This window comes from Conger conger, chromosome 3 (genome assembly GCF_963514075.1).
Source record: "Conger conger chromosome 3, fConCon1.1, whole genome shotgun sequence".
Classification (NCBI taxonomy): Eukaryota; Metazoa; Chordata; class Actinopteri; order Anguilliformes; family Congridae; genus Conger; species Conger conger.
Genome location: NC_083762.1, coordinates 49,221,237 through 49,239,898, shown reverse-complemented (window position 1 = coordinate 49,239,898; position 18,662 = coordinate 49,221,237). Strand labels below are relative to the sequence as shown.

Sequence of the window (18,662 nt, the reverse complement as noted above, 5' to 3'; positions counted from 1 at the left end):
ATTGCTGCAACCATACTCTTGATCTGGTGTTAACGCATGGCGCTGAAATTAGCCATATAGCTTCTCTGATACTGCTAATGCCTTTATTGATGTGCTTTATTGATCATACAATCTGGGCAATGAAGACTCCCTTATAACTGCAAACCCTAGTTTGGCTAAAATTAATTAGGGTTCACTCTGCGCCACACCCACGATGCTGTTTCACCTCATAAAAAGAAGAAAGTCTCACACAAAAACATACGCGTGCTCTCAAACGCAAACGTGCTTTGTGGAAACTTTGTGGAAAATGGCGTTCAGCCAAACACTTTTTCTTTCTGGCATGGAAAGGAAAGTCTCACAAGCTATAAGCATGCCCACCCGTTCCTGTCTTAAAGGCTGTAATAAAGCAACTCTGCTCCTTTCTACAATTCAATAGCACTCTGGAAGTATTTCATTCTGGGGTTTAGACCCCATCTCAGGACTGAATCTGCTCTTCTCTAAGTGGTTAATGGGAGTTCTGAAAGTGGATTCCTCCTCTGACAATGGCTGTATCTCCTTACTTGTGCTTCTAGACCTAAGTGCAGCCTTTGATACTATCGAATACCTTATTCTCATAGACCGACTCAAAAATCTTGTCGGCCGAAGTGGACAGGCTCTCTCCTGGTTCAGGTCCTATCTGTCAGAACAACATCAATTTGTTTATACTACCAATGAGTCCACATATTGCTCTAGAGTAAGATATGGAATACCACAAGGATCCATGCTTGGACCGCTGCTTTTCTCCTTGTATACAGTGTTACCTCTTGGCAACATCATCCGTAACATGGCATTAACTTCCACAGTTCTGCAGATGATACCCAGCTGTACAGATTTAATTATTGTAATGCCCTCTCGTCAGGATGTGCAAGTGCCTCCTTAGCCCCTACAGCTAGTTCAAAATGCAGATGCTCATATTCTAACATAAACAAAACGCTTTGAGCACTTTTCCCCAGTGTTAGCATCTCCCCATTGACTACCTATTAAATTTAGCATTGCTTTCAAAGTAGTTCTCACATTTAAGGCCTTAAATGGGCCTGGCCCTCTCTATCTTAAGGACCTCCTCCACCAATACATTCCTCCACAAACTCAGTGTTTCCAAAGAGTAGGTAGATGTACTGTAGACTGCAGAGCCTTTTCCAATCGAGTACCACTCCTGTAGAACGATTTACCCACTGAAATTTGTGTAGCAGACTGTCTCTGTGTTTTAGCTGTAGCTCTGGTGGTCTAAGTGGTCATTGCTGTCATATCATGGCATGGACCCTCTGTGTTAAGTGGATCTAGCCGTGGTCTGGTGTTGATAACCTTAGGGTCGCCCTTATGTGCCTCCTTGGCTCTTATATGCTGCCATAGTGTTATTCTGCTGGGGTTTTCCTTATTGCACACAAGCACCTCTTTCCCCCCTTTTCTGCTGTCCTGCTTCTCCTTAATCTTAGCGCTTACCATCTACTCATCATTGTTTTGTTTCTTCTTTCCTCTCCCTGCTCCCTGCTCCCTGCTCCGGCCAGGAGCTGTAGCTCAAGTACCACAACCTGACCCTGACCTCAGGGAGTTTTTCCTTGCCACTGTCACCCTAGGCTTGCTCTGAGGGGGTCTCTTTGTGTAGGGCATACACGCCATGTGTAGATTGAGTATTGATAATTAAGACATTTCTGTCCTTAGGCTAATTTGACTCAGCTCTCAAGTTCACGTGATACAAGAACAGACACCGGGTTTAATAAAAACAATGTATTCAACAGATGTACAAACACAAAACAGGGTTGAGCTAACTGGGAAGCTAGGCAAAAGAATGTATGGTACATGTGTGCATGTGCACACGCATGCAAGTTGTTCTTTGAACAAAGGAAAGGTAAAGGTAGCTAGTGAGGGTGGTTAGCTAGAGTTCTGAGTGGGAGTATTAGATGGTGAGCTGCGAGGAGAGAGGCGCTACTTGTGTAGTTTAACTCTACATACCGCAAACCTATTCACGTAAACACACAGCAAACAGAAGGCATTCTATTGATAACAAAGAGAAACACACAATGCGATTGTCCTAGCTCTCATACTGCAAACGTTTATTGCTTCCAGTGTTACAGTATTGGTTTAATTGTAACTAGACATCACGCCAAGGCGGTTTTGTAAATATCTTGAAATTTCCCTGTGGAATCCAGGGAAATGTGATCCCGCGATCCCTACATCCCTACATTTGTAAAGCGGCTTTGTGACAATCTTGTATTGTAAAAAGCGCTATACAAATACAATTGAATTTAATTGAATCTAGCCCAGCACTACTCAACTCCACATCTTGCCAGGCCACAGTGTCTGTACAGCCCAAGCAGCATATGCCATCTCTGATTGTGTCCATGAATGCCAACAGCAACACCCTGAAGCTGGTGGATATGATGTGCTTTATTAGGGTTGGAATGAAAACCTGCAGGACGGTAGATCTCCAGAAATGGGGTTGGGCAGCCCTGGTATAAATGATATCTGATTGACAGTAAGATTGCGATTTACTAATTCATATTTATATTTTAGCAGGGACTGTGATTGGACATTTTAATCCTAATGTTTGGACAATTCACACAGATAATCCTAATCCCCATTGTTACAATTATGACAACAACGATAACGATAACAATAATGATAATAATAATGATAATAATGACAATGATAATAATACATAATTTTATACTGCTGAATATTTACTGGGTAAGGAAATTCCCGTAAAAGGTTGGACAGTGGGGCCTTATTGTTTACAGCAGGGCTGCCCAACCCCGTCCTGTAGGTTTTCATTCCAACCCTAATAAAGCACATCATATTCACCAACTTGTTGAGCTCCTAATTAGTAGAATCAGGTGTGTCACATTAGGGTTGAAGTGAAAACATAGAGGAATGTAGATCTCCAGGAACTGGATTGCGCAGCCCTGGTCTACAATAACCCGTCATGCCTAGATAAGATAATAAAAATGTTTTACTTTGGGGTTTAGGAAGATCAAGAATCGCCTGAATTCTGTCAGTTCCCAAATATTTTCCCACTTTAGAAATTTTGTGGCCTAGATATAACTTCAATCAGGCTGAACTGGAGTTTCTTGTTTCACCTTGTTAGCAGCTCAAGCTTGGTGTCCTTATCTAGTGAGCAGACAAGAATGTCATCAACATACTGAATTAGTGTACTGCGCCCTGAAGAGAACTGGAATTGTCCAAATTGTCCTGTAGAGCAGCAGAGAATACCCTTGTGCTGAGCTCAATTGCACAGGCAATGTGCTAAAATCTTGTCCTACCAAAAACAATGTAGTAGACAGTTTAATTTCACCGTGCCATTTCTCCTCATATTCCCAATCTCAACCCCGACTACATGCAGTTTTCATCTCTGGCTTGTTTACATGGCCTTAGCTATGCCTGGGCATCTGTCTAGACCCCCGCATAGAAGTACATATCAAAGTTTTCTGCACTGTCAATTCTGTAATTGTTAAACTGTCATTTGTGCATTCTACAACCAATCTGAATCTGCACATCAAATCTCTGCCGAGCAGGTTTACCAGACATACAGGCGAGAATATAAATGCATGTTTTAAAATTATTGTAGAACCTGCATTGTTATCCTGAACCAGGAAAGGAATTGTAAACTTATGTCGTATTAATGGTAAATGGTAAATGGTTGGCATTCATATAGCGCCTTTATCCAAAGCGCTGTACAATTGATGCATTCACCCATTCATACACACACTCACACACCGACGGCGATTGGCTGCCATGCAAGGCGCCGACCAGCTCATCAGGAGCATTTGGGGGTTAGGTGTCTTGCTCAGGGACACTTCGACACAGCCTGGGCAGGGGATCGAACCGGCAACCCTCCGACTGCCAGACGAGTGCTCTTACTGCCTGAGCCATGTCGCCTACATGAAAATGGAGATCAAAGTCACTGTGGTGAGAAATGTGGCTGCCTCTCTAAAACCAATGTTTACTGCAAACGACGCCACCGAATAGGACATGCAGCCGTCTAATGTTACGGTCCAATTACGGCGCCTTGAGCCTCGAAAGCGGAGCTGGACCTCACCGACGGCCTGGACAGGCGTCGAGCGAGATCTCACCTGCAGCTCGCGCAGGCATCGAGCGAGATCTCACTTTACCGCATCTTGACTGACCATAGTTTTTCCACAAGGTGGAGGCTTTGATCCCCACAATTTTGCTGTTATTACAGAATGACCAGCCCTCGTATTTATAATTAAGGTTAAAGCTTGGCTATTGACTTGTAACAACCAGATTGGTAATGAATTTGGGGTCGTTCGATATAGAAAACCCACGGACTCACCACCCCGTGTATGCATCTCGTCCTTCCCAGCACACCTTCATTGTCCTTGTAATTCAGTTTGGCTGCCAGGGTTCGGAAGCCATACTTTTCTGTAAGTCTCTCAAGAACATCATTAACATTTTCACCAGTTTCAAAGCTTTCATAAAATTTTCTCCACCCGCCTGAGTTGGATCAGGCTGGTCCTCACACACGGCCTGCCACTCTGACAGCTTCCAGGGACGATACACCAGGACTGTCAGACCCTGGTCTTCCTGACCCACTCTGGGGTTCGGCATTTTGTGCTGTTCGCCCGTGGTGGAAATTACGTTTCTTGTGGAATCTGGACTTACTGAGGCTGTTGCCTGACTCAGCTATCCGCAGCCCCACTGCTGGAAAGTGGGGGTCTCGCAGAGCTGGAATCTGCTCCTCCGTGGTTGGGGGTTTGCAGGGGCAGCTCCTTGCTGTGTCGGGTGTTGCTGATAGTAGTCTGGTGGACACACAGGGCAATCTAGGTCCAAGTCAATTTTGTGTAAGCTGCCGAGCTGTGCTAAATTTGGATAAAAAGAGCAGCTGGAATGCACAGCAGTAGGTAACACTGCCATTTTAATTTTTTTTGTGGCGGTTTCACCGCTGTGGATTTTTGCATTACATTACATTAATGGCATTTGGCAGATGCTCTTATCCAGAGCGAAGTACAACAAAGTGCATACCCATAACCAGGGATAAGTGCGCTGAAAGATCCTAGAGAGAAGTACAATTTCAACTGCACAACAAAGATAAGGACCAGGGTCCATTTGATTTATTTATTTATTTATTATTTTAAAAAAAAACCGCGACACGCAAATGTATGAACAAACCCCTTAACTAGCCAAACACTGCTTACCTAGCCAAACTAAAAATACTGGTACACAGAAAGTAAATCACAGAAAGACAACAATTGTTGAGGTGCGTATTCAGTTTGCGCTTGAAGATGGGAAGAGATTCTACAGTTCTGACCTCAACGGGGAGTTTATTCCACCACTGTGGAGCCAGAACAGACCGTAGTCGTGAGGTGGAAGTTCGGAGAGGGGGAGGTGCCAAGCGGCCTGTGGAGGCTGAACGAAGAGGTCTGGTAGGGGTGTAGGGTCTGATGATTTTTTGTAGGTAAGCTGGGGGAGACCCCTTAACTGCTTGGAAGGCTAGCACCAATGTTTTGAATTTGATGCGGACCATGACAGGCAGCCAGTGGAGGGAAGTAAGCAGGGGGGTGACGTGAGTATTTGGGAAGGTTGAAGACCAGACGGGCTGCTGCATTCTGGATAAGTTGGAGGGGTCTGATGGCGGACGCTGGGAGGCCAGCCAAGAGGAAATTGCAGTAGTCCAGGCAGGACAAAACCATTGCTTGGACCAGGAGCTGGGTCGAGTAGGTGGTGAGAAAGGGGCGGATTCTCCATATGTTGTGTAGGAAGAACCTGCAATGACCAGGTCACCGCCGCAATGTTCTCGGAGAGGGACAGTCTGCTGTCCATCACGACGCCGAGGTTCCTTGCACTGGGTGCTGGCATAAGTGTGGTATCTGTTGTATATAAATAACCTTCAGACTACGACGTTGCTCTGACACTGTTTTTATTTCGTACGCACCGACTCTACAGACAGCAACAACACATGTCTTCCTGGTACGTCACTCAACTTCCCCGTGCCTCTTAAAGGAACAGTCACACTGGTGTGACGCATACATAACAGTATCCCCTAGGGCAGGGGTGGCCAACCAGTCAGAGACCAAGAGCCACCTTTTTTACTGTGTTACTGCAAAGAGCCACATCACACACATGGGCACACATAAACATCACCCATCCCTTCCTCACACACACACAGACCTCTGCTCAACCAGATTTATTGTAAATGTCACACACCAACATGATAATGGCAGAAATTGACTCCTACACTACTAAGACCACAGGCCAGTCATTTTTAACAATGAGCATTGTGCGCACTGTCTCTCGCACACAAACTCTCCGTTCAACCAAGACACAAACAAAAATCAAATAATTTACAATAGCGTTTTTCTTTTACTATGCATGTTGCTTAGTGGGACTTCTGGCATTCCTTGCCTTGAACACTCCTCTTCAAATCTGGCTTATATTCTGTTGTTGCCACTCGAAGCAATTCTTTCACATGGGTGTCAGTCAGAACAGATCGATGCTTTGATTTCACGTGTTTCAGGGTATAAAATACAGACTCACAGACATATGTTGACCCAAACATTGACAGTATCTTAAGCGCAGCCCGTTTTACATTGAGGTATTTTTCCATTGGCACCCTTTTCCAGAACTCAATGGTCCCTTCCATTAAAGCAGGTTTTAGTTGATCCTCCTCACAAAGATCGATCATCTCCAACTCAGCCGCAGCCTCATCTGTGACTAGCGGGGCTTTCAAACAGTCCGTCTCAGCATTAAATGGGTCGACGAGGAACGTAATCCACTCGAGGTCCGAGAGCTCGAGAGTACCTGGCCTTTTGACAGCCACCTCACCGTGCAGGGCAGCGGCAAGTCACCTGGAAGCCCTTGGTCCAGCTCAGCGATGAGATTCTTGAATTGCCGGTGGTTAAGCGCATGTGTGCGGATGTAGTTGACGATTTCCATCACAGGCTTCATGACGTTGTCTAAATTCAATGATTTAGATATGAGTTGCTCCCTGTGGATGATGCAGTGGAAATTCCAAAACTCGGGAAATGTTTGGTCAGCTTTACATAGCCCCACAAGTCTGTTCACAGATCCGATCATGGCTGGCGCTCCATCCGTGGCTATTGCAGTTAGTTTTGGTATGGGCAGATTTGCTTTCACAAATGCAGCCATCATTGTTTCTTTCACATCTATGCCACGGGTTTTGTCTTTTAATGGCACAATATCAAGGAGTTCTTCTTTGATCAAACAATCGTTTGACAAAGACCGTGCAAATATTGCCAACTGAGGCTTGTCTTGTATGTCACAACTCTCATCCAATGCGACACTAAAATACTTACATGCTTGAAGGTCAGAGTGCAACTGTGATTCAATAGCCGTGTTAATGTCCGATATTCTGTGTTCAACAGTGTGGCGGGACAATTGGACCATTCGTTTTAGTTTGTCGTTTTCAGGAGTCAAGATTTCAACAACATCACCGAGGCATTTTTTAATAAACTCCCCTTCATTGTATGGCTTTTTAACCCGTGCAATGTTCCAAGCCAGTTGATAAGATGCAAGCGTTACAGTCTCTGAGTGCTTCGTAAATTTTTGGAAAAACTGTATCTGCTTTTCTGCCTGACTTTTCAAAGTGACCAACTTGTGCTTGCGAAGTTCACTCCCTTTTGGAAATTCCTGGTCGATGTTAGAATGGAGTGAGCTGAAGTGGCGCTGAAGATTTGAAGCTTTGAAATGCGCTAATGGCGCCTGACATATAAGGCAGAATGGCTTGCCATTACGTTCAACAAAAAAATAAACTCTCCCACTGTTAAAAACGTCCTGTGTTCATCTTAATGTTTTCGTTTTACTGTGCATTTTTTCCCTGCCATTTTGAGAGCGAACTTGACACAAATTGTTTACTCAAATGATCTTACTCCTACTGGGAAACTTTGAGGTATTTTCATCCCACGCACATGCACGTTTGATGAAAATACCATATTGAACTCAAGCGAAGTGAACACGCAAATTAGAAAAACACTAATACAAACTTCAATATGAACGTAAGAGCCGCGTGAAACCGGGCAAAGAGCCGCAGGTTGGCCAGGCCTGCCCTAGGGAAATGGAGAGATCCAGATGGGGAGAGGTAATAGCAGAGATGAATATCATTTCAGTCTTACCTGGGTTGAGCTTTAGATGGTGGTTGTCCATCCAGCTCTGGATGTCACAAGGCAAGCAGAGATACGGGCTGAAACCTGTGTATCAGATGGTGGGAATAAGATGAAGAGTTGGGTATCGTCCGCATAGCAGTGGTAGGATAGACCATGTGCAGTGATAACAGGGCCAAGGGAACGAGTGTAAAGAGAAAAAAGAAGCGGGCCTAGGACTGAGCCGGCAAGGGGCCGAGGTGTTGATACCGTACCAGCCCAGGCAACCTGGAAGGAGCGTACAGAGAGGTAGGACTCAATCCAGTCCAGGGTTGTGCCACAGATGCCCGTTGCTGACAGGGAGGACAGAAGGATGGAGTGATCCACAGTGTCGAAGGCAGCAGAGAGATCTAGAAGAATGAGGACAGAGAGGAGGGAGGCTGCTCGTGCGGCATGGAGTGATTCACTGACGGAGAGGAGCGCGGTCTCTGTCGAGTGGCCAGATCTGAAGCCAGACTGGTGGTGGTCTAGCAGGTTGTTGTTCGAAAAGAAAGAAGAAAGTTGACTAGAAGCAGCTCGTTCTATGGTTTTAGATGGAAAAGGAAGAAGAGATACCGGGCGGTAGTTCTGGATGATGGAGGGATCCCAGAGTAGGCTTTTTTAACAGCGGGGTGATGTGGGCCCTCTTGGAGGATGCTGGAAAACAGCCAGAAGACAGGGAGGTGACAAATGGGAGAATGTCAGGTGTGACAGTCTGGAGAAGAGAAGAGGGGATAGGGTCAAGGGCACAGGTTGTAGGGCGGTGGGAGAGCAGGAGTTGAGAAACATCAGTGTCTGTAAGCGGGGAGAAAGTGGAAAAGGAAGGGATGGGCCTAGAGGGGGGAAGGGCACAGAGAGGGGGGCGGTGGTTGTAAAGGATCTGCGGATGTCTGTGACCTTCATTGAAAAAAATCAGCAAAGTCATGAGCAGCGATGGAGGACTGAGGGTGGAGGAGGCAGTGTACTGAAAATAGAGAACAATTTACGAGGAAGTGGAGTTCTGAATTTGTGTTTGATAGTATTTTACTTTGGGGCTGGCCCTGGAGGTATGAAGATAGGCGTCAGATATCCAAGGACTGGGAGGGGATGCGCGAGGTGGCTTTGAGACAAGGAGAGAGTCAAAGGCGGAGGAAAGAGATGAAAGGAGGGGGTGGCATATGCAGAGTCAGTGGGGAGTTTGGAGAAGGATTTGAGAGGGGGGGAGTGAGGCGGTGACAGTGGTGGCAAAGGAAGAGGGTGAGAGCGGACGGCGGGCTGAGGAAGTGTGGGTGGGAGGGGGGAGGAGGATGGGGAGGAAGAGGGAGGGAGAATGAGATGAAGTGGTGATCAGATATATATCTCCTTTTCCCTCTTAGCCTGATTTTCCTGTCCTCACCCCACTACTAGTCTGTACCTTATTATTAATAATCTTCCTTTTCACTTATTTTAATGCGCAAGTTTAATTTAAAAAATATATATATTTTACTTTATTTATTATTATTTTTTTTTTGTGAATGCCATAGCAATGCCATAGAATGCCACACGCTAATACTCAAACATTTGCAAGAGCCCTCTTTGTTGACTTTTCCTCAGTATTTAACACTATTAAACCACACATACACTTGGATAAAATGCAACAGTTGCACATGCGTAAATTCACACATCATTCACTGGTATCACTCATTCTTGACAGATAGAACTCAGCTGCCTTAGGTAAATAACCTTCTCCCACAGGAGGTGATCTTTCACCCGAAGTCCATTGTTGACCACAATGCAACAACCATCCATAACAAGCCTATAAGAGCAAGTAGAATCCGACAAGAATCTGGGAGTCCAGATGGACCATCAGGTGGTCTGTTAAAATGGATTTTCGCTAAAGTACAGCAGCGTATGTACTTGCTAAGGACACATCTTTGGAGGCCGGCCAGAAAATACTACACCCATTCTACTGCTCCACTGTACAGAGTGTTGAAACACACTGTGCTGCAGCATTGTTTGATTCAACAGTGTAATGGTACAGGCCTTCAGAAAATGGCCTTCAAGGTAACTGGCAAACCCATAATCCAAGGCTTCCAAGACAGCCAGAATTGACCTACTCAGTGCTTGGATCAATGAAATAAATGGTTTTATACAGTTTTGTACAGTATGTGTGTGTTAAACACGCCTTATGTTATGTCCCTCTTTTCTTAACAATGCATTTTTTTGATACACAAAGTTCTGTGGAAACATCTAATCTAATCTTTGTCCTTTGCGCCTAAATGAATGGTCTTTTGGCCGTTTAGAAATTCTGAAACTTGTGGTTGTTCAAATATAAATTGAATTTTACCTTCAAATCCCAGTTGTTGTTTCCCTGGTTTGGAAGCTGTCTCCGAAGGCCCCATTTCCCAGTAGTCTGTCTGTGTATTTTTATACCTGATATTGAATATTCATTGGATATAATGCACAGAGAGAGAGAGAAAAGTGTCCGACCAGGCTGCTGGATGCTTAATATATTATTCAACTCCCTTGTCTGATTTTATCTTGTGCTGACTCCAGCCATTTTTGGTAAGTATTATGTTTGGATGTCACAGACTGGCAAGGGACAGGAGAACAAAATATTCTCCCTTCACACCCGTTTACCAGATTCTCGGACAGCCGTCTTGGACAATGGTAACTTTTCAGTCATGATTAAGGTTTTTCCATCTCGCTTTCTGCTACTCTCCCCACAGCTGAAATTGGGGAAGCTGCCCTCGTCAGAGACATTCTTTATGTCTTCCAGGGAATCGATGGCAAGTTCATTAAAATGTGCAACCAGGCTAACTGCTATAAAATTGATGAAAAGGTAAGTTTCTTCATTTGTTTATTCAGTCGAATGTCTTTGATTACCCCCCCCCCCTTTCATTTTTACCCACGGCATGCATATGTGGCTGGGGGCACACTAAGTGGCTCAGTGCATTCAGGTACTCACTCAAGGGATGTTGTAACCCATGTGACACTGCTCACCAGGGCATGTTACGCGAGTACAGCCTTACGCATTGGTTAGGAACATTCAGAAACAGAAAGTGTCTCGGTAAGTGAATGTAGCTCATGATATGTTGTGTTTTATGCATAAACACCATGTCTTACCTAACCAGCACATTGGATTTATGCATAAACACCATGTCTTACCTAACCAGCACATTGGACAACTGAAATGACTAAACTGGCCATATTTATGCACAAAAAAAAAATCTTGGTACAAAAATGGGACCCCCTTGCATGACATGATTCAGTCACTGTGTTTGCATACATGCATCGCCATTCCTTTCGGCACTGTATTCATGTTGCTGTTTTTTATGAGTGATTCTCATCATGGGATGTTATCATAGCGATTGTGCAATTTTGTGAACTGTTAATGTGCAGTAGTATAATAGGCAGTAGCAACTTGAGATAAACATTCCCGCTGCACTTGGATTTGAATGGAAGAAAGTACTCATTTACATTCTTATTTTAATACAAGCTTGAATTTTTATCTTTATTATCAACTGCACAATGTGTCACAATGGTAATGTGACACAACTCACTGTCCAAGATAACCAAGCATACCGAATGCACAAGATGGCATGCAAGTTCACCTTAATACATGGAAGCAATTTTATCAGCTGTTATATGTCACAAATACATCAAGATGGAATAGTTTTGAACGTCTACAGGACGGCCAGAAGAAAGCCGAATGGAAGCTCTGGTGAGTGGTCGTATCTTGTTCAGCAGCATTTAAAAATTGCAAGGCAAATTAAAAAAATATATATATATGACAAAATAATACATTGCTGATCACCATCTGACGGCACGCTTACAGCTGCACAAGCTGAAAACTCATTAGTACCAGTGTGCGCTGCGTAGTTGCCTTTGAATGCATCAGTGTTTGCTCCAGGCTGTACCATTGGGCCCATAAAAACTATAACTGGCCTGCTAGAATTTAATGCTGGGACCAAATGACCCCCTCTCCGATGTCTTCCGGTGGACACTGGGGCAGTGGTGGATATTTGATGTGTGGTGGTGGAGAACAGAGGAGCAAATTATCTGGAATAGGACGTTGAACATGTAATTTTGCCAATGTGCATATTCATGACAGACATGTCTCATTGTTTTTAACATGGCGGCGGTAAACCCAGCTGCGAGAGAGAGTGCATCCATAAAACCAAACCAGTATCCAAAGTGTGGGAATTCTTTTAGAAAAAACCCAGGTGCAGATCACAGCAGCATGACAGCCATGCACAAATACCATGCCATGTTATGTGCATGTAGCTCTGTAACGTTTTCAACAACATTGCTATTCTCAGACAAGTCATTGAATAAGCTGTATTAAATTGTGTGTTGTTTTTAGTGAAATTATCCTAAAACCGCACGCATATCTGAAATCAAGTTAGAGCTGTTGTATTAATGTAAATACAGCCATGTTAATTGTTGTAATTGGACTGGGCTGTTGGAATTGCAAGCATCTGCAAGTAATCTGTATCATAGTGCAGCCCCTCTCCATCAGATAATCTCGTTAATTTCATGTAGCTGGAGGCATTGATGAATTGTGTATAATGAAAAGAAATGTCATAGTAACTGTTGGGTGTTATATTATTTCAAGATAATAAAGTAGCTGTAATGAGTCAATAAATTAAATGCATGTAGGTGACTCGCCCTACTAGTTTACTATAGTAGGCATCCACACTACACAGCATTTACAGTCATTAATCAATTTCATGGCTCATGATCAATATTATCAATATTTAGGGCCCAAGCACCATAGGGTGCGAAGGACCCTATTGTTATTGGAAGGATTATTATTAGGGCCCAAGCACCGTAGGGTGCGAAGGACCCGATTGTTATTGGAAGGATTATTAGGGCCCAAGCACCGTAGGGTGCGAAGGACCCTATTGTTATTGGAAAGATTATTAGGGCCCAAGCACCGTAGGGTGCGAAGGACCCTATTGTTATTGGAAGGATTATTATTATTAGGGCCCAAGCACTGTATGGTGCAAAGGAACCTATTGTTATTGGAAGGATTATTATTATTATTATTATTATTATTATTAGGGCCCAAGCACAGTAGGGTGCGAAGGACCCTATTGTTATTGGAAGGATTATTATTATTATTATTAGGGCCCAAGCACCGTAGGGTGCGAAGGACCCTATTGTTATTGGAAGGATTATTATTATTATTATTATTATTATTAGGGCCCAAGCACCGTAGGGTGCGAAGGACCCTATTGTTATTGGAAGGATTATTATTATTATTAGGGCCCAAGCACCGTAGGATTATTAGGGCCCAAGCACCGTAGGGTGCGAAGGACCCTATTGTTATTGTAAAGATTATTATTATTATTATTATTATTAGGGCCCAAGCACCGTAGGGTGCGAAGGACCCTATTGTTATTGTAAAGATTATTATTATTATTAGGGCCCAAGCACCGTAGGGTGCGAAGGACCCTATTGTTATTGTAAAGATTATTATTATTATTATTATTATTATTAGGGCCCAAGCACCGTAGGGTGCGAAGGACCCTATTGTTATTGGAAGGATTATTATTATTATTTTTATTAGGGCCCAAGCACCGTAGGGTGCGAAGGACCCTATTGTTATTGGAAGGATTATTATTATTATTATTATTATTATTAGGGCCCAAGCACCGTAGGGTGCGAAGGACCCTATTGTTATTGGAAGGATTATTATTATTATTATTATTATTATTATTATTTAGGGCCCAAGCACCGTAGGGTGCGAAGGACCCTATTGTTATTGGAAGGATTATTATTATTATTATTATTATTATTATTATTATTATTATTATTCTTTTTCATCAGGCAAATGGGCTTTTTTGAGGGCCTTGCCATGCGTAAAAAGTCTTGACATTTTGCACACACATCAGAAGTGGTTGCTGTCAGGAGCTCTCAGATGCGCAGACCTGGGCGTGGCCGAGGGACTCCACAGCGCCCCCTATCGCATTGTCTTCTATTGTGGGCAGGCACTTTGAGCTACCTGCACCTAATTTGGTGGCCAAATAGCGCTCCTCGGTCCAAACACATTTCTCATTCGGATCTAATCAAATATCCAAACAGGAAGTCAGCCATTTTGGATTTTCTGAGTTTTACACGTACTACACTTTTAAGTACTCCTCCTAGGGGGTTCATCGCATTCACACCAACTGTGGTCAGAATGGTCTCAGGATAGTCATGATGCTAAATTGCCAGGATATTTTTGATCGCTCAAACGGGACAGTCACGGCGAGGATTACAATTTTTATGTCACGCCACGCCAACAGGAAGTGGCCATAATTTCATGGTATACATTGTCTGATCTGGCTGATATTTTAGAAATTTGTTTATTGTAGGAGTGTAATCACATCCATATCCCAAGAACAGGTCAGTGTTATAGCGCCACCATCTGGCAATAGGAAGTGAGGTCTTTAACATATTTGTATGCCTTCCTGCTAGGGCATTCAGCACATTCACACCAAATGCGGTCAGCATGATCGTAAGATAGTCCTTACGCTAAGTTGTGAAGGGATTTTTGATATCTCAAACGGTATGGAAATGGCGAGTCGTACAGTACACATATTGCGTGCAAAAAAATGACTTTTTTTTCGACATCGTCCGATCTGGCTGATATTTTACAAATATGTTCATTGTAGCAGTACAATATCAGATATATACATATCAATCGGGGCGTGGCTAGACAGCGCCCCCTATAATTATTATTCTCTTTTTTTTCAATGTATTTTGCATTTTTGAGGTGCTTGCCATGGATGGAAACTCACAGAATTTTGTACACACATGAGAAGTGTTGGCTGTCAGGATGTATCAGATGCTCAGACCTGGGCGTGGCCAAGGGACTCCACAGCGCCCCCTAATGCTTTGTCTTCTATTGTGGACAGGCACTTTGAGCTACCTTCACCTAGATTGGTATGCATGTGGGACTCCTCTGGACAAACACATTTCTCATTTGCATCGAATCAAATATGTAAACAGGAAGTCAGCCATTTTGAATTTTGTGCATTTTACACGTACTACACTTTTAAGTACTCCTCCTAGGGGGTTCATTGCATTCACACGAAATGTGGTCAAATTGGTCTCAGGATAGTCATGAGACTAATTCCAAAGGATATTTTTGATATCTCAAACGGTATGGTCATGGCGAGGCGTACAATTTTCATGTCACACCGCGCCAACAGGAAGTTGCCATAAATTCATGGTCTACATTGTCTAATCTGGCTGATATTTTACAAATATGTTCACTGTTAGAGTGTAATCACATCCAAATACCAAGAAGAAATCAATGTTATAGCGCCACCATCTGGCAACGGACGTGAGGTTTTTATCATGTTTGTATGCGTTCCTGCTAAGGTATTCATCACATTCACACCAAATGTAGAGATCATGATCGTAGAATAGTCCTGACCCTAAATGACGAAAGGATTTTTGATATCTCAAACGGTTTGGCAATGGCGAGGCGTATAATACACACGTTACGCCCAAAAACAGGAAGTGGGCTTAATTCCGTTCTACATCATCTGATCCGGCTGATATTTTACAAATATATTCACTTTTGGAGTGCAATCACATCCATATCCACATTCATCTGGGCGTGGCTACACAGCGCCCCCTATGGCTTTTTTCTAATATTGTGGACATATACTTTCACGTAAATGCACCACGTCTGGAAGGCATAAGGGTCTCCTCAAGACACACACATTTCTCATTTGCATCCCTTAACTTTTCCCAACAGGAAGTGAGCTATTTTGGATTTTGTGTGTTTTTAAGTGTTTTTTCACGTACCAAACTTTGAAATACTCTTCCTAGGGGGTTCATCACATTCACACAAAATGTGGTCAGCATGATATTATAGCCCTGACACACAACTATGAACTGATTTTTAATATCTTGGAATGGTATGGCTATGGTCAGCCTTAAAATTAACTTGTAATGCTGCCCAAACAGTTCATGTTTTAATACAATTATGTATTAAATAATTTCAAAAAGGTATTAAATTCTACATTGCCTGATTTTGAGGCTACAACTTTTCATATATGTTCATTGTTGGAGTGTCATCACATCCATTAAGCAATAATAGTTCACTATTTTCGCTGGAGACTCATTATATCCAGTCTTAAAACTTCAACGCAAGTCGCAAATGACTCTCCCATTTCTAATACGCGACTGCCATCTACTGGCAAAACTTGGTATTGTTTCTCAAGTGATTTCTCAAATACAAGTTTTGTTTCTTTTTGCGAGCCAGTAACCATAACGATGTATGAGTAACAGCGGCAGCCTACGTGACAAAATGTACTGACAACATCCAGCCCACAGCAACGTTTTTTCTCATACACCTTAATTTTATGGATTGAATAACTAAAATAAAAGACAGGCTTTTACTGGCAGGAAAGTATCATATATTTCAAAGATTAACACATATAATGCATATCTTGCAATGACGTTCAATGTTATTTGGTTTATAAAAAACCGTGTTGTAGCATTTTAAGGACTCAATACAAAACAGCTGTTCGGAAAGTTAGCTTGAAAACCAAGAAGCCTTATTAAGGATTTCGAGCCGTTTCTATTTGACTTCATTCGATTGAAGTGAATGCCGTAACCCAATTAAATGTAATTCGCGTCGGAATACACATAATAGCCTACACTGTCAACGTGAAATAAAAATATATAGAGGTTTAAATCGATCCTATATTGGGACATTTGTTATGATGGCTGGTGCAACGGGCATTTTCGGTACCGTTGACCATAATCGAATGCTAGCATTTATATCATTACACTGACCAAGTCCTGTTAAAAAGCACATTTTTGGTTCCTTTGTGGAAACGGTGAAGTTGTCTACACAATCTATTCTACTCACAGACTAACTGCGTCGCTGTAACTTCCCCCCATTTCTGATACGGGGATTCCATTTATTGGCAGAAAGTGGAACTTTTATATTTTTCTTCCTTCAACTGATTTTTCAACGATAGGTTTTTTTTTCTTTTTCTAGCGAGCCAGTAGGCATAACGATGTATGATTTACAGCTGCAGCCTACGTGACAAAATGTATTGACAACACCCAGCCCGACGTTTCTTTGCATCTATTTTCATTATATGAATAGAATATCTGAAATAAATATTAAAGACATTTAATGACTGTCTTTAACTGGCAGGAGAGTACCATATATTTAAAAGAGTCAAAAGTCAAAAAGAAACGTTAACGTTTGAGATGGCTCTGGTCGAACTCTGTGTTAACATGAGACCGTTATGTTCAACAAAGGTATGGCATGCAGGTCGTTGCGAGATGACGCGCATTAGCTAACAGCAGCCAGCCTGTCCACTGTCTGTGTGAGTCAAAAAACAGGTCAGCTACGTTTATTTACATGAATAGAAAACTTTCAGTTAAATCGCCAGATAATTTTAGTTTATTTTGCTTGTCATTAAACACGAATTAAGAGAACATACAATTTCGCTAGGAATTTTTGACTTAATATGAAAGTACCGGATTGAGGGCAGAGACTTGGCACCTCCTTTAGATTTGGCTGAACAAATGCGTTTCAGGCAGCATAATTACCGGTGAAATGGAAAAGAATGATGCTGGCTAACTCGACGTTTAATGCAATATTATCCGACACTTCGGAGAGAAATTATTTAACCAGGATAAAAGGAAACATACAACTTTTGGCCAATAGATGGCGTACGTGTATAAGAGGGCAGTATAGCTTAATGGTTCAGACAGTGGATTAAGACATGCAAGGTCCGCGGTTCCATCCCCGGTGCGGCTACAATAAAGTTGAATAGTTTCTTTACGCCAATGGTTTTATTTTGAGTGCATATTTATAACCGAATGACTTCTCAAGCGTAAATTTTGCCTCCCGCTGTAAAATCTATGGAAATTAATTCATCTGTGCTCTCCATACAGGACTGGAGCATATTATTACAATGTGCAAGCAAGAAGTAATTTTTGTTTCATTCTACATTGTCTGATGTGGCAGAAACTTCACACATGTTCATTTTTGGAGTGTAATCTCATCCATATACCAAGAAAGGCTCAATGGCATAGCGCCACCATCTGGCAAAAGGAACTGGCTTTAATTTTATTGACATCTTCCAATTTGGCTGAAAATGTACAAATATGTTAATAATTGGAGTGTAATCAAATCCATAAACCATACACAGCTCAATATTATAGCGCCACCATCTGGCAACAGGAAGTGAGGCTTATATCATTAATGCATTCCAATAGCAGCAGCAACATCTTCATTGATCAAAGGGGAATTCCTGTGCACACTATTCGTTGTCCAGGAAGGTGATTATTTCCAAAGTGTGAACATATTGTGAAACATGTCATTGGCACAACTGTGCCACCAAGGCGGTTGCGCCCATGGTGCTTGGGCCCGTTCATTGCTGCTTGCAGCTATATTTAGGGCCCAAGCACCGTAGGGTGCGAAGGACCCTATTGTTATTGGAAGGATTATTATTATTATTATTATTATTAGGGCCCAAGCACCGTAGGGTGCGAAGGACCCTATTGTTATTGGAAGGATTATTATTATTATTATTATTATTATTATTATTATTATTATTATTCTTTTTC

The 18,662-nt window shown here is 42.6% G+C and overlaps 1 protein-coding gene across 3 annotated transcripts in view; it reads left to right on the top strand.

The window, feature by feature from the left end:
- Positions 1-18,662, top strand: part of tubgcp3 (tubulin gamma complex component 3) — a 291,027-nt gene that overhangs the window by 43,821 nt on the left and 228,544 nt on the right. For all 3 annotated transcript variants that reach the window (XM_061235118.1, XM_061235117.1, XM_061235116.1), the window contains one exon: positions 10,796-10,908. In XM_061235118.1, coding sequence (XP_061091102.1) covers positions 10,796-10,908 — 113 coding nt within the window. The remainder of the gene's footprint in view (positions 1-10,795; positions 10,909-18,662) is intronic.